Source organism: Parasteatoda tepidariorum, chromosome 8 (assembly GCF_982258835.1).
Source record: "Parasteatoda tepidariorum strain Cologne lab strain chromosome 8, Ptep-v5.0, whole genome shotgun sequence".
Taxonomy (NCBI): Eukaryota; Metazoa; Arthropoda; class Arachnida; order Araneae; family Theridiidae; genus Parasteatoda; species Parasteatoda tepidariorum.
The window spans coordinates 108,034,205-108,050,642 of record NC_141762.1 but is presented as its reverse complement, the minus strand read 5'-3'; the positions used below and the strand labels follow the sequence as shown (position 1 = coordinate 108,050,642).

The window sequence follows — 16,438 nt, the reverse complement described above, 5'->3', positions numbered from 1 at the left end:
TTTAAAGAACATGATAAAATAACTTTATATTCTAATAAAATATGCCTGAGTGGTGATTTTGTTAGGAATTCAGATATTTGGAACAGGATGAAATTAGATTAATTGGAGCAAAAAAAAAACAATTTTGGAGCAGCAAAACAAAATTTGAAGCATATTTAATAAAAAAATTAAAACAAGAATTTAATAACAAGAGTTTTTTGTTCATTAATAACATATCTTATTTTTTACACTTTTTTGAAGGTCCTTGCATAAACATTTAATTTTTAAACATTGCATTAAGTTTCTTTTTGGTATCTTCCAATACTGTTAAATATTCTGCTATCCTCGACTTAGCCTCAGATAAGAGGAATAGAATTATTAGGACATAGAATTTTTTTTTTTTTTTTTTTTTTTTTTTTTTGCAGAAGATAAGGATGACATCGCATTTGTGGTATCTAGTGCAACATCTATTAAATTTGAATTTTGCCAAATTTCTGCATTTTCTACCTACAAAGATTTTAAGTGCTTTCCTGTCAAACTAAGAAAAGCAGAACTCTTTAAAAAACGCCCTAACAATGTTTAAACTAGAGACACCATTTCATCATACAGCAAGTAAATCAATGGTGTCTCAGTTTGGAAAAGATCTAAAAATTTATCTAATATAGCCGAAATATTTCTTAAAAATGAGCTTTTGGCAAAAGCAACTTAAATAAATTCAATATTGAGTGGCTCATACTATTTTTTAAATTAATAATTACTTTATTTAATTCTGTAAAAGGTAATTTAAAACTCTAATTAATTTAACTATTAAAGGTTATTGAGTATATTTTTCTTAAAATTTAAATAAATGTTATTTATAGTAGTATATTCAACAAAACATTAACAAGATTAATATTGATCATACCAAATTTATAAAAATATGTAAAGAATTAAGCAAATTTTAATAAATGTATATTACTAATGTTAATTAGTGAATAGCCCCTAAATTTTTTTAATTAAAATTGATTATCTAGTACAGTATTCCATTAATGAAATAATTAAAAAAATTAAATAATTTTAAAATGCAAATACAATGAGTATTGAAGCTAAAAAAATTTTGTCAGAAGTAAATTATTATATTGTCCCTACACTCATAATATTTAACAAATCTATAATAATTTAAAATTTTTTACATCAATTCTTTATGAGATGAATTAAAGTATTTTTGAATGACAAATCTGAAAAACTTAAGATTTATTTGCTGCTTTAAAAATTCTGAAAGCCCCTCTCTTCATACTTATTTAAAATCTTGCCTCTAAATATTATTAAGTTTTTCCTAAAACAAAAAAAGAGCACTGAAAATTTTGAAAGTAATATAATAGCACAATAATAAAATGCAATAAGTTAAAAAAAAAATAGTAGTAAAAGAAAAGTAATAAAGTATAAAAAAATGTTTACAAACAATTTGCAATTAGTGGATGGTCCCTCAGATAAAAATTTACTTTTAAGAAACTCAATTAATTCTATCTTTATTAATTAAATGAATAAAAGGAAGATGGAAATTTTGAGGTTTTGAAGCTTTGTGATTCTTGACTGCTCTGAGTATCAACATGAAAACATGTACTTAGTGAATGGTCCCCAAGTTAATTCCAAGATCATGGGTACTATTCTATAAATAGAATAGAGCAAGAAGGCCATTAGCTTGCCATTCACGAAGACGATAGCACTTCAATAACGATGAAATTAACAAGAGAAGTAAGATTTTCTTTTGCTATTAAAATTTGGCAATGTTTAGCTGGTCCCCGAAAATTCGTGGGAAGTCTCGGTTCTAATTCAGAGAGTGAAAAATGAAATCTGAAATTGAGAATATCTTGCAAAATGAGGCAGAGTTGCACATGAGAGTGCAAGAATCCTTCCCACTGAATCCAGAGCAACCCCCCACATGGCAGTAGCTGGGTTGCCGCAAAAGTGTGACTTGGCGATACCCAGAGGAAAATATCCCTTTTGGCACAGAGCGGCGCAATTTAAGCCTACTACTTCAATTTGGAGCATGTAGGCGCAGGTTTTCACAATTGGCACAAATCGGCGCAGCACTTGCAACACTGGCAGACCTAAATCCATGACTTTCCATGATTTTTTTCAAAAAAATAGCAGAAATCATGACATTTCATGACAAATTTTGTTCAATACTGAAATTCATGACTTTCCATGATTTTTCATGACGCTCCAGGTGCGCGGATACCCTGTTTCAAGCACTCAAAAAATTCATATTCAATCAATGTTATTATTGAAAAACAAAAACTTTTTATAAACAGTTTTAGCATTAAAAAAAAAACCAAAAAGAAACGGGCGTAAATCGAAACAATCAGTACTTTCCCACATCACCGAGTGAATTCAACTTGACCCTGAACTCAGAACAAAAGTACCCTTACCCCCTACGTCAAAAAAAGTGTTAGAAGTAAAATAAAATAAACAAGAACAAAATTAAAATAAATTTAAAAGAAAAACATTTCATAAGGATCTGATACTCTCTAGAGTTTCGGTCTCAAGTGTGCGCGCATGCACAAGTCATAACGTGGGTATGACATGAAGTCCGCGTGAATGATTACGTAGCATACTCCCCATTTTTTGTGAAATGCATGGGATTCACCAGATACCACTGAAGGGAAGAAAAAAAATTATTCGGAAAAAAAGCACTTTTTAAAAACGCCAGCTGAAAAAAGCACCTTTAAAAGCTTTTAAAAACGATATCCACAAAAAAGCACCTTTAAGTACTTTTTACAAACGCTACGCACCCTGTCACATAATAAAAGTGTAAAAAAATACATACGTACCTTAATTAAAGTATATTCACAGGGTTTAAACAAAACCATTATAGTACAAAATAGGATTCTATATTTATTTGGTATTGAATCTTATCAGATATTACTTATATTTCTTGAATTTTAAGAGATTTCATGAAATTTAAATGAGAAAAGTTTTTTCCTTCTTCCAAAAAACATCACCAAAGTATCGAAAAATTTATAACAAAATACGTTACAAACAGTGAGTGGTTTTAAAATCCATGTTTTCCTCCCCTAATTCAATTTTTCAGGTTGCAATAACATTGTATTATTTGCCACTTACAAATGCACAACACTAAATGAAGAAAAAAAATGCCCTGTGACAAAATTGCACAAATAAATAGTATCTGAAAGTGATTATTTAAATGCGTGATTAGAAACTCACGTGTTGTAATAACATTGTTGTTAAAGTAACAGAATCTTCTAAAATCACATGGGAAAGCATCGCAAGAATTGGGAAAAAGGCTTATTTACGATGAAATCAACACAAAATGCATCAATAAGTAATTATTTAAATGTATGATTTAAAATACGCATCTCCTAATAAAATTCGGAATTATTAAAACCATGCGAAAAGGCACTCTAAAAACTGTTGAAAAATAACTCGGACCTAGGATGAAAATAAAATGCAGGGGTCTGTCTAGGTTTTTCTGACAGGTACCTATTTTGTGAAAATTTAGACGTAATTTGTGAAAAATTAAAAATTATATTAAGAAATCAACACAAAAATATGGATTTATCGTTTCTTAAGGGATACAAAAATGAAATTTTAAGAAAAAGTATTTTGTGAAACTACCGTTTTTCCAAAATTGAATTTGTGAAACTACCGTTTTTCCTAAAGTTGAATTTGTGAAGGTACCGCTAAACGGTAGTAAATTCGGCCTGGACAGACCCCTGAAATGCATCAAAAAGTGGGTATTTAAAAGTGCAATTTAATAATATTATTGTAGTAAAAATACAGGATTTTCAAAATCACATAGAAAAGTGTAACAATAGCTGCCCTAAAAAAAGAATGAAAATTATGATAAATTTAGATTTACGATAAAATTGGCACAGATAAAGCGTGTCAAAAAGTGATCAATTAAATGCACGATTTATAGCTTACTAAATTTTAAAAAGCACATTGAAGTAGGTGGAAAAAAAACCCCATCGAATAGTTACTTGGATTACAGATGAAATCGGGAAAATAAAGATATTCGAAAAGTTATTATTCCAATTCAAACTTTGAGCATCGTAATATCGTATTAAAAACATCAGATTCTTAAAAACCATGCGAAATTTCATAGCAATAATAACTGAAAAGTTATCAAGAAACAACATAGATTTACAATAGAATCTGTGCAAATTGACCAAACAAAAAGTGATAACTCAAATGTGCAATTTAAAATTTTCCTGTTTTTTTATTTAAAAAAAATTTATTATTGTGTTCGAAAGCTATTGTAGGCCACAGGTCGTGCATTCCTGGTATTAAGATGTATGAACTAAATATTAGTATTTTAACAGGCATAAACAAAATCCCTGTGGCAGAATCGCAGCGACATTGTCTCAGAATGTTACAGAGCTCTTGCAGAGAGATTTGTCTTTTGAAAAGCAAACAAACAAAAAAATTACTTTTCTTCAGAAATTTACACGTAATATATGAATAATGCATTTAGATAATCACTTTTTGACATGCTTAATTTATGCCGAGAGTAATGTAATGTTTCGATTGTATTTTCGGCAGTTATTGATATCAGGTATGAGATTGGCCAAAAGGCAAAAAAGCTGAATTTTAACGCGAGTAAATCTTATGTGATTTATAGCAAAATTATCAGTAACATATTCTCATCCAGTTTCGCTGATGTTGTAATGCTTATATATATATACCAATAATCGTTGATAGAAAAACTGCCTTATAGTAACTAATTCAAGGAAAAAAACTTACTTCTTACAAGAATCACAATGAAGGACTTTAATATCAAGAGAATACAAATAGCGATCTTGGATTTTAAAATCGCGTAAATACGAATCACGATGCATAATTTCTGAATCGCGTGAATACGAATCTAAAGCCAAATTTTTAAATCACGTGTAAATATGAAAATCGATGTTTGATGTTACAACCGCAAAAACGAATCACGACATTGGATTTTAAACTCGCGTGAATACGAAGAACTACATAGATTTTAATAAAAGTGTAAATACGTATCGCGATAATGGACTTTTAAATCTCGTAAAGAAGAATTGCAATGTACGATATTGAAATCACGTGAATAAGAATCACAATGCGCAACTTTTAAATCAGCTTAATACGAAAATCTATGCGTGATATTAAAATGCAGCGACGTCTGGATTAAGAAAATACGAGCTATCAAGCGGAAGGGCAAAAAAGCTGAAAATCTTGTTGTCCGCGCGTAAAAGCGGAGAAAACCACTAAAATAAGTAAAAATGTGGAAGGGTTGGCAGCTACGTAGTTTGAATTTTGTGTTTATCTTTGAAAATCAGAAATAAATAATTATTTTATTTCAGCGACTAAATTTTCAGAAAAAGCGGAATTTTTTATTTAAAAAAAAAAAAAAACCCGAAAAATTTAGAGAATCCGAGTTTTTGGATAAAAAGGCTGAAATTCGAGAGACAAACGTGAAAAAAAACGGAAATCCTCTAAAAAGCGGAAAAATCTCATCCCTGTGATATTGATTTTCACATGGATATTATATTTCCAGATACATTTCAAACAATATGAAGAAGTCAAAACATGCATTTGAGCATTTACTTTCTAAGGCAATAATTCTATCGAATTTTTGGCAGTTATTGCATTTGATTCCTCTATAGTTTTTAAATTCAAAACTTTTATACAATATTATTTATCACAACAACCTAATCTTGAAACAAAACATGCATTTGAGGAGTCCAATTCGTGTGATTCCATCGATCTTTTTTTCCGCAATTACTACTGAAATCTAATTTTGTTTATTGTGATGATAATTAATAAGATGCGAAGAAGGAATAATTTGCGCACTTGCCCCCTCCCAACAAAATGCGAGAATAACACCCATAATATTAAAATAAAAAATTAGACATGTAAAAATTATTACATGTTCAATTAAAAAAAATTATATCGTTTTAATTCTTTTTGTAAACAGCGCTTGAGTAACATACACGTTTGTCAATATCAGGGTTGGCAAATTTCTGACACATGACGGTTTTTACTGTCATGTCAAAAACCCATAGTTTTGGTAATGAAAAATGTGCAAAATTAGTCACTTACATTCGTATGTTTCGGCACAGTGACCCCGACTACAGAACATGTAATTTTATTTGTAATTAAGTTTTGTTTAATGTGCTTTTTCAACTGAATGAAAGTTTTTAACTTAACAAAAAGGCAGGAATTCTTGACTTAGAGTTTGTTAGTAGTTACAAGTTTTGAAAGTTTTGTTTAGCTCATTTCTAATATTTAAGAAATGCCAAATTTTAAATTCTTTTTACTCCCTGAATTTATTAATGGTTCCAAGCTTTTTTGTTCGTTTGTTTATTTCTAACAATTAAGAAGTGCAAAAATTTTGAATCCTTTGCAAATCAAGCTATAATGATAAAAGTAAGTATCGCTATTTTCAATAAGTATATTATAATATTTCTGTATGAAAGTATATCCTTCTATAAGAATGCATGCATATAGTTGCAAAATTAATAGCAATCATTTTCAACATTAGTTACAAGTTTTGAAAGTTTTGTTTAGCTTATTTCTAATATTTAAGAAATGCCAAATTTTAAATTCTTTTTACTCTCTGAATTTATGAATAGTTCCAAGCTTTTTTGTTCGTTTGTTTATTTCTAACAATTAAGAAGTGCAAAAATTTTGAATCCTTTGCAAATCAAGCTATAATGATAAAAGTAAGCATCGCTATTTTCAATAAGTATATTACAATATTTCTGTATGAAAGTATATCCTTCTATAAGAATGCATGCATATAGTTGCAAAATTAATAGCAATCATTTTCAACATTCGTTTATAAAGGCAATTATGTGAAAATAATATCTTGTCCGCTATATGCCATAAATTAAAGAAAATACAGTAGAGAACCGATTATCCGGAACGATCGGGACTATCGCTATTCCGGATAACTGATTTTTCCGGTTTTCTGAATCGCTACAAAAAGCCCTCTTTTTAGTGTTAAACCCAACTAAAAAAAAAAAAATATTTGGAAATAATCTTAAAAATAAGAAAAAACGATGAGGTAATACACTAATGATTATTTCTGAAATGATGGTAAGGTAAACATCTTTCAAAAAAGAAAGAAAAATCCTGAAATCTTATGAGGAAAAAACATTTTTTTTTAAAAAATTGCGGGAAAATTTTCGAATTTCGTTCCGGTTTTTTGGTTTTCTGATTTCCGGATAACGGGTTCTGTACTGTAGTAGGTTTTTGACAGTTTTTACCGGTAAAAACACTGTTTTTACCACTGTCATGTCAGAAACTAGTTTTTGACGGCAAAAACCCAACCCTGGTTAATATTAAAAGCATCTTGCAAAAACATATCGGTTCTAGAGAGTTTTGTCGCAGATAGCTCGAAAGAATTCTGCCACGGGGAACAAAATTAAATACACTTGCAAGTTAGGTTTATAGCTTACTTTTTATCATAGTCTTCACGGTGATCAAAATGTTCAGCTATATAGGCATTACCAATGGGATGAGGTGTTACATAAGGTATCTCTTCTATCTCAACTTCAGGTTCCTATAAATTTATCCATGAAAATAAATCACATTAGAAGTTAAACATTTTCAATATATCTAATAGCAAAAGTTCGTCATTCATTTATATACCAGGGTTCATATTGAGATCAGAAAAAGAAATCCAAGGAGTCCAAAAACTTATCAAAAATTTAAAAACTTTGCGTAAAAGATAACTAGACAGTTTTTATTTTATTTTATATATAATTAAGAAGCAGTTATTAAAAGAAATTGCGAAAATGTATATTTTGCGTAATTTTTTCTAGCCTTTTTGAAATAAATTTTGACTTTGTCAAACTTCATCCAGAAAAATAAAGTTATCCCTTTTACGAATAAATACATTTTCCAGTTTCAAATATTTTAACAAATCTTGTTGAAGTACAGATGTTAAAGATTAACATAAAAACCTACCAATCTTATATTTTAAAATTTGAATACATAAGAAAATCTAAGGCATTTTATACGAAGAAGAAAAAAATCACAGTAAATGATCAATTAAGTTTGCTTGTAACATGCAAAATTAAAATTATTTGCTGCACTTTTTTTCTTCTGGCTGTTGCAATGTAATTTTTTTTCTTTCTTTTAAAGTTTTCTTAAGCTATTAGATTTTGACAGATAAGTCATAACAATAAGTCATACAATAAGTCATACAATAATCTAAGGAGCTTTTAAGGACTAATTTGGAAATCTAAGTAGTTCCAAGTACTCCGTGGAGACTTTTTATTTCCAAGGAGTTTTTAAGGAGTATAAGGAGTCTGTACGCACCCTGATATACGTATTTACTTTCATAATAAATAAATAAAGAATCTGATTCATTCTAAGATACTTTAAAATCTAAAGTTAATAATTAGTTAAAATTCTATCAAATTAAAAAAATCAATTTCACGTATTTGGAAATTAAAAAATAGTGTTGCCTCATATCTTCATTGTAGTATGTCAAATATTCCTATGTAGAATAACTCTCGACTATCCTCGTAATTAAAAAATAGTAATTCTTTAAGAAAAGACAATCTCATAAATTGAGATAGACTAAAATAAATTGTGGTTTTGAAGAATGTTTTAAAACTAGGGATTAGTAGCTACTAATAATAAAATAATAATAAAGCAATTTAATGAGTTGGCACCAAGAACCAGGGGTGATTGTGAGCCCAACTCAGAAATCCTGAAAATTTCTTGATAATCATTAATGACGCATTTAAAAAAATTAATGTCTTAATAAATTTAAACCATTGATATTTTCACAACATGCTATTTTAAATAAATTTTATGTAGAATAATTTAAATTAATAATTATGTATTAGTTTACTTTTATCTCTAATCACATTTATTTTTCTACCAGAAAAATATTTACAAATGAAAGAGAAATATTTACAAATGAAAGATAATATTTCTAAAAAATGAAATATACAAGAATTTTTATTATACATAAATGTGATTCATGATTTTCCTCTGGATCTCTGACTTCCGGATCACGGTTTACGAAAAATCCGGATTTTTGTCCGGAGCACAATCATTCATCTCTGATAAAAATGAAGTACTACTATACCTACTTATCCAAACTGTCTACCTACTTATCCAAACTCTAAAAACTGTCAACTTTTTAAATATCTTTCAAAAACTGCTGATTGTGCCTGCATAATTTTGTGAGAAAAAATAGAGAATCTAAAATATTGCACCCTTTATAGTAAAGGATTAAACACAGTTTTAGAATATTCTCTGTCCGCACCCATTCGATAGTTCAGTTCAAATGACAGAGAAAGGGCCTCTCAAGTTCTGTAAAATCTAATAAATAATCTAGGTACCAAATCTGAAATCACAATCTTTTACACACAACATTCCCCCTTTACTGGTAAAAATTAATAAAATTACCAAAATTTTAGGTTTTTATATAAATACTTTTTTTTACTAATTAAAAAAACAGTGCAAAATTGTAGTTGAAATTTTTTTTTTTTTTTGTTGACAAATCCACAAACCTTAAAGTTTATTAATCAGGGAAATATTGCAACCACAAAATTGCCCTCATTTGATCAAGATCTGACAAAAAAAAAATTTTTTTTTACAAAAAAGATTTAAGAATCTCTGGTACTTTTTGGTTAACCAAGTGAAAAGATTATGCAAGTAAAAATTCACAAAAAAAAAAAAAAAAAAATCCAAACTTTTTATTTTATTTTTCTAAGCACATAATAGTTAAGTAAAAAAAAAGAAACAAAAAAGAGTTGAACTTTCTTGCAAACGGTTAATCAAAAAGTACCCAAATTCGTTCTGCATAGAGGAGTTTAATTTGAAAAATACTTTTTCAGTTTCAACGGCATCAATAACTTCCTCTCCAATATCTGGCATATCATCAACATCATGAAGGTCACCTTCAGCCACAATTACAGCAATTAATAAGATGAGGGGACTAAACTTCAAAAGCATCTTGATCTGAAGAGAAAAAGGAAATCAATGAAGTTTCTTCCACAGTAGAAGAAATAGAAGAAACTCTTTTTCAAAAAGAAATATCAAAGCAATTTTTAAATATTTTATACCTATTTTAAATAGTAGTATTTATTTTCTACAGAGCTCATTCTAGGCAGAAAAAAAGGCAGGGTGCAAAAGTTTTAAAAAAAAGGGCATTATTATCAGTGTTTTCATTACAGAAAAAAAATTGGAGAGAATTTCTCACCCTTTCTCCAAAACAAGGTGAGATTTCAGAAAGTTAAGTGAGATTTCTAAAAATTAAAAAAACATGAATAAACATGGAAAAAATTTTTCTCTTTAATTATAATACATTTTTAACTTCTAATTGAATATTTTTGCTGCATCATATGGAAAATGTTCTATATCTACTTTTTCATCAGCTATTATATTTATTTGGCTAAAAAATATCCGGATTTGTTTCGTTTGGACCGTTTCTACCAACATTTGTTTCATTTTCATTTGTCCATTACGAAGTAGAAGATGTCGCCATAACAAGGTATTTGTCCCAGGGTTGGGGTTTTGGACAGGACATGTGGGTTTTACTGTCTTAAACTGGGTAAAACCGTCCTAAACTGGGTAAAACTGTCCCAAACTGGGTAAAACTGTCCTAAACTGTCTTAAAGTGTCCAAAACCTTGAACTTTGGAAAAAGGTAAAAATTCTATAGGTGTAACCATTGCACACATAATAATTACATGTATCAATAAATATTTGATATTTTTTATACAATTTACTATAATTAAAAGAAAATAATATAATATAATAGTTTTTAAGATAATAGTACTAAAAAAAAAAAAGACTCCCATTGCTCTCTTTATTTCGAAAAGTAACCCAAGTATAAAAAAAGCAAGGGTGATTGACATCAAGTAAAGAATTAGTGTTGCATAAAAATGCCAGATTTTAATTTTACATAAGGCCTATTTTAAGTTGGGTATATAACCTCTGAATAATATTCAAACAACATTTCAAACAATCTAGACAAAAATAAAAACAGAGTACACTTAAACTTATTTATAACAAATGTACAGTTGAGGTAAAGAAAATAGAAAACATACCAATTAAAATTATTAAAGATTTTTATTTATAAAAAACTTATAAGTCTTATATATGTAAAGAACAATGCTATCATTAAGAGATATACTAAATAGATTTCGAATGTTTGGTAAAATATCATTAAAAAAAGAACCAAATTAAGTCCCTGAAAATCAAACTTTAATAAAACAAAATGTTAATGTTGTGATGATATTAATATGCAGATGTAACCAACATTAAAAAAAATATCAGAAAAAAAGAAAATCCAAGATCATTTATAAAAAGTAAAGCAGATCATATCAGTGAATAAAGAAAAACATATCAAAACTTGGAAAAAGTATGCTCAGTTAATAAATATGAGTGGTTAGGACGAAAAGTTCAACACGAAAATAGGGCTGTTCTCGCGAGTTTCTGATATTTTTCAAGGATTTAGCATTTTCAAGTACTTCAAAGGACTCTTGAAAATCAAAATGAAATTAAAGTATTCTTCAAGGTTTTTTCAAGGCCACAGGAACTAATGATGTAACAAATAGTGATTGGGCCGAATATTCGGCCAAATTTTAGGAAGAATACCGAATATTCGGTGGCCGAATACTTACTTTTTAAAAATTTCTCTTTTGATTGTAATTTTGTAATTAAAGCAATTTTCAAATTTTAAATTAAAAATGAAATAAATATTAACAAAATTGCTTTTTTAATCTTTGTATATTTAAAATTTTTTTAACTTGATTTATTTTTTGTAATAATTTAAATATCTTGATGCCAATAACAAGGCAATATGGCTTTTATAAATCTAAATAATTAATAATAGCATATTTTAGTTATAGTTATACTTGTAATTTATATGCTATTTTATTTAATATAAGAACTCATTACTACTGTTAACTGTATTCTTAACTTTCTTTTTTGTGAGAAAAATTATTAAAACCCAGAAAACTAAGAACTTTTTAAAAAGTTTCACTTTTGAAATTTTAATTTTGTAATTAAATAATTTTCAAATTAAAAATGAAATAAATATTAACAAATTTGCTTTTATGAACTTTCTATATTTTAAAAAAAATTTAACAACTTGATAACAAATTTGTAACAAGAAATTGTTTTTATTTATGTAACATTATTAAATACACTTATGTATTATACAACTTAAATTGAGTAAATGTTAGATTTTCTAAAAATTAATGCAGTGAAATGTAACTCTGCAATATTCATGATTAAATATATTTAAAAGCACATTTAAAAAAATATCTTTCCTTATTATTATGAATTTATTCAGCCAAATATCTAATAATATTCATATTCAGCCGAATAACTTCAGTATTCGGCTACGCCGAATATTCGGCAAAAGGGCTGAATACCGAATATTCGTTACATCCCTAACAGGAACCCAGATAACTTAAGAATACTTTCATAAAAAAATAAATTTCGTTGCTCCAAATACTTTTTAAGCTCTTCTAAGCAAGCTGAAGGACGTAAAATGCTCAAAAAGTTGTTTCTTAAAAAATTATAACTGAGTTGCTTACCTCTGAAAAAAAAAAATGAAAAGAAAACTTCATTCAAAACGGAAATTCTGCCACGGGGAAACAATGTTAAAATCACGCATTTGCATAATATGTGGCAAAAATCTCATTTTCCAATAGTAAAAATTAAGCACTTTTTAAAAACTCCCAATAAAAAAAGTCCCTTTAAGGGCTTTTAAAGAACAAAAATAAAAAATAAGCACCTTAAAGCACATTTTAAAAAGGCTACACACCATGTTAATATTTGTTTTTTAGTTTAGGGTTCTCAAAAAGATATTAGAAAGATAAACCTGTAATCCTTGTTATGTTACATATACAAATGGTAACTGAATAAATCTTCAATACTAGTTAAGTAAATGTTAGGGGATATTTTCTTATTGTGATCTGTAGCACATACAATCGCCAAGGTACCAAATAGATTTTTAACTTGCAAATTAAAAAAAAAAAACCCATGTAGATATTTGCCCAAAGGTTGCTACAACTTATGCCTTTTGAGTTGGTACCTTTCTGTGTTTATTTTTTATAGTTTCTCTTGTAATTGCCCAGAAGTTGCCAAGACTTAGCGATTATTTTGCCAGAGATTTACAAGCTTGCACTATTTATAAGCAGGAAATTTCTTAATCCGAAGATCAGAAATTCTGATTTTTGATTTAGATACTGAGATAATTATTCTGTTAAGATTTATGGTTAAACATACATCATGAGTTGTCTCAAACTGAGAGAAACAAAAAAAAAAACAACAAAAAAAAATTTTTCATCAGTAATTTTGTATGTAAAAAATATCTAAAACTTTTCTGAAACAAAAATATACAAGACAATTTATAATAGGTAAAAAGGTAAGTTCAAAAGAAAGTAGGCAAAAAATTCTGTCTGAAAATTCATTTTTAAAAATCTTTTAATAAAAAAGAGGTTTAAAAAACCTTTAAAGAAAAAATAAAATTTCAGTACATTTTATAATGCTAAAAATCATTTGATTTGTTGATGCTTTCAGACAATTTTCAGAAAATGTGTGTGGCCAAGTTAGCCGAGAATTTTTCTTACACCAAAAACACTATTTAATGTATGAAATTAAGGATAAAATATTTGAAGTAATAAAAGTAAAGATCAAACTATGCACTAGAAAATAAAGTATCAAAATATTTTTCGATGAGGTCTTATTATGACACATAAATTATTTTAAATATTAAGTAGTTCTATAGATTCTGTAATGAAAAGAGAGAATAATTAAGCAGCACTAAAAATTGCGACAAAAAATTAGAGATAAAGTTTCTGATTGATGGGAAATGTTCGATACGATTAGGTTTAGAATTGCGAAGAAATTAATAGTCAGCAATTTGGTAATAACAATAATACTTAGATACCGGTAAATTAGCCGAAGAAGTAAATAAAAATAAAATAAGAAAAATGATTTGTGAAATACAAAAGTAAATACAAAGACAAATTAAACATGACATACCAACTAGACTTTGACTTAAGTGTAGTTCTTAAGTTCTCTAATTAAATTTTCAATAAAGCTTCCGTTCTAATCACAAACGACCAATCATCACAAAGAACGTTTCGAGAACATATATATATTTCTTAACAACTAAAACTTGTTTAATCCCAAGAAAAATTCCTGAAATATTAATAAAAATTAAAATGCGTCTTAAATCAGATTAAATAATAATGAAATTTTTATAGTGTGTTAGTCAAAATTAGATGAAAAACATAGAAGTACATAAAATCGCATAGCTCCACTGCCATAAGTACAATATAAATCTTCCGGCTCGTCGGTAAGGGCCTGAAAAGATCGTCAATTTTCGAGTTTAATCGGTAGAGGGACTTTACGAACGATCTGGAACAGCTGTGTTCTACTTTTGAATATGGTTTTATTTGTAGTTCCAAATAAGTTTCTTTCATATTTTTAGAAATTAATAATCTTAAATTCCTGCATTTTTATTGCCAGGAATTTTGTGCAATTATTATCTGTTCCACTACACGGCATTCCAGAGACCGCTCCTTATTTCGAGTAAACTTTTAAGAAGTTTATGGTTTATTGGTTCACGGTTGTTAATCGTTTAACTGTTGGTTTTATGGTTGTTCAGCTTGGCTACCAAGCTTTTTCATTTCTCTTTAACCTTCAGTAAGAGTCAAACCGAAATATTTTGCACCTGAGGCCGTTTTTTGCGAAAGTAATAATTCAAATACTGTAATAATTATTTCGCACTACAGCTGGTTGCACAATGAGCTATTGACGACGATCTGGGAAGCATCTCTGAGGATGATCCGAAGACATGCCATCCCAATTTTGACCCTCTGTAGAGGGGATGCCACCCCTGCTTCGGTAGCCCAACGGCCTGCACGCGAAGTCAAGCACTTTAAGGTAGAACAGCTTAACAAGGATCAATACCGCACACCCTCGGTCCCTAGGCAGGCTGATCCAAGTGGTCACCCACCCTCACACTGATCGTAGCCAGTGATGCTTGACTTCGGTGATCTGCTGGGAACCGTGTACACGGCTCCCAGCAGATCACCAAAGGTCGTTAAGACGTCTTAACGACCAGTCCACTGCGGGACATAACAATTTGAATTTTACAGCTTAAATGAACTAAATTAACCTTTACTAAAAACTCGCATCATTTTAATTTTTACTTTTGCCAACTACATTTATCACTGTATAAATATCTCCAAACAGGAATTTTGTTTCGATCTTAAAAAATAAATACCGGGGTCATTTGTTATTTATCATAAACAAATTCTAACACTAAAATGAAAAATTATTCGATTAAATGATCTCAAAATTTTAAATTATATTCAGACCGATCCAGTTTCCGATTATATCATTTAACTTATAATTTAACTCGGAACTTGATCCACAAAGGAAATAATTATAGACCTCATGGGGCAGGGGTGGCGAACCTTAATGCACCAACGTGCCATTTTTTCAAAAAATAGTTTGATGCAGTGATAGATGTGCCGTCAAATAATTTTGATTTCGTGATTATTGAGAAAATAATAATACTAAATACTATCAATTCAAAACTCTTTATTTACTATGTAAAAAAAAACCCCGTCCCCGTTTCAAAGCATTTTAGAAGACGAATTTCCGCAAAATAAAGCTTCTAAGAACACTGTTTTAGATATACATACATAGTTTGGACCATAGACCCCTACTTAGAGTCCGAGTTTGAAAATTATAACTTAATATTAAAGGGAGTAAGACGGCATCGAAATTTGAACTCCACCCCGACATTTTATTTTATTTATTATATTTTTATTTTTATACCATTATGCGCTCTTCAACAAAGAAGGATGCACGATTCTACTCATAGAACACCTTATCCATGATAAACTCTCGATTATATTGTAAAAATAATTTAAAACAATGGTAATAAGCCAATTTTCCTGGATTTTTTCAGTTTTTACCCATTATTCGCCATTTTACCAATTAAAAACAACTATTTCCTATATGAGGGATCCTCTAAAATATAGAAAAACACATTGAAAAAATAATATAATGCAAAATAGGCTAAAGAAGAAAAAAAAGAATTTTTTTTGAAAAGTTGATAAAGCAGGGATTCGAACCTGCGCCTCCTCTCCCCAGCCATCAGTTACTACTCCGGTGTCTTGACCACCAGAACACTCGAACACTAGAAGTCAGTCAAGATTTCGCTTCAAAAGCCCTCTCACTGTCAGCTATGCAATAGAACTTCGAGGGCCCCCCTGCACCTCCAAATTACCCTATAAAAATTTCCTGCAACCGATATGTTTGGACCATAGACCCCTACTTAAAGTCCGAGTTTGAAAATTATAACTTAATATTAAGGGGAGTCAGACGGCTTCTAAATTTGAACTCCACCCCGACATTTTATTTTATTTATTATATTTTTATAATTATACCATTATGCGCTCTTTAACAAAGAAGAATGCACGATTCTAATC

The 16,438-nt window shown here is 28.9% G+C and overlaps 1 protein-coding gene across 2 annotated transcripts in view; it reads right to left on the bottom strand.

The window, feature by feature from the left end:
* Cnx99A (Calnexin 99A) overlaps positions 1 to 14,569 on the bottom strand; it is an 84,982-nt gene extending 70,413 nt beyond the window's left edge. Inside the window, exons 1-4 of one of the 2 annotated variants that reach the window (XM_087149275.1) lie at positions 14,235 to 14,569; positions 13,974 to 14,132; positions 9,802 to 9,933; positions 7,410 to 7,513 (exon numbers count right to left, since the gene is read on the bottom strand). In XM_087149275.1, coding sequence (XP_087005401.1) covers positions 7,410 to 7,513; positions 9,802 to 9,927 — 230 coding nt within the window. In that variant the 5' untranslated portion in view covers positions 9,928 to 9,933; positions 13,974 to 14,132; positions 14,235 to 14,569. Of the gene's footprint in view, positions 1 to 7,409; positions 7,514 to 9,801; positions 9,934 to 13,973 lie in introns of both variants that reach the window. The other variant, XM_087149274.1, reaches the window with a different exon arrangement.
* Positions 14,570 to 16,438: the final 1,869 nt, after the last annotated feature.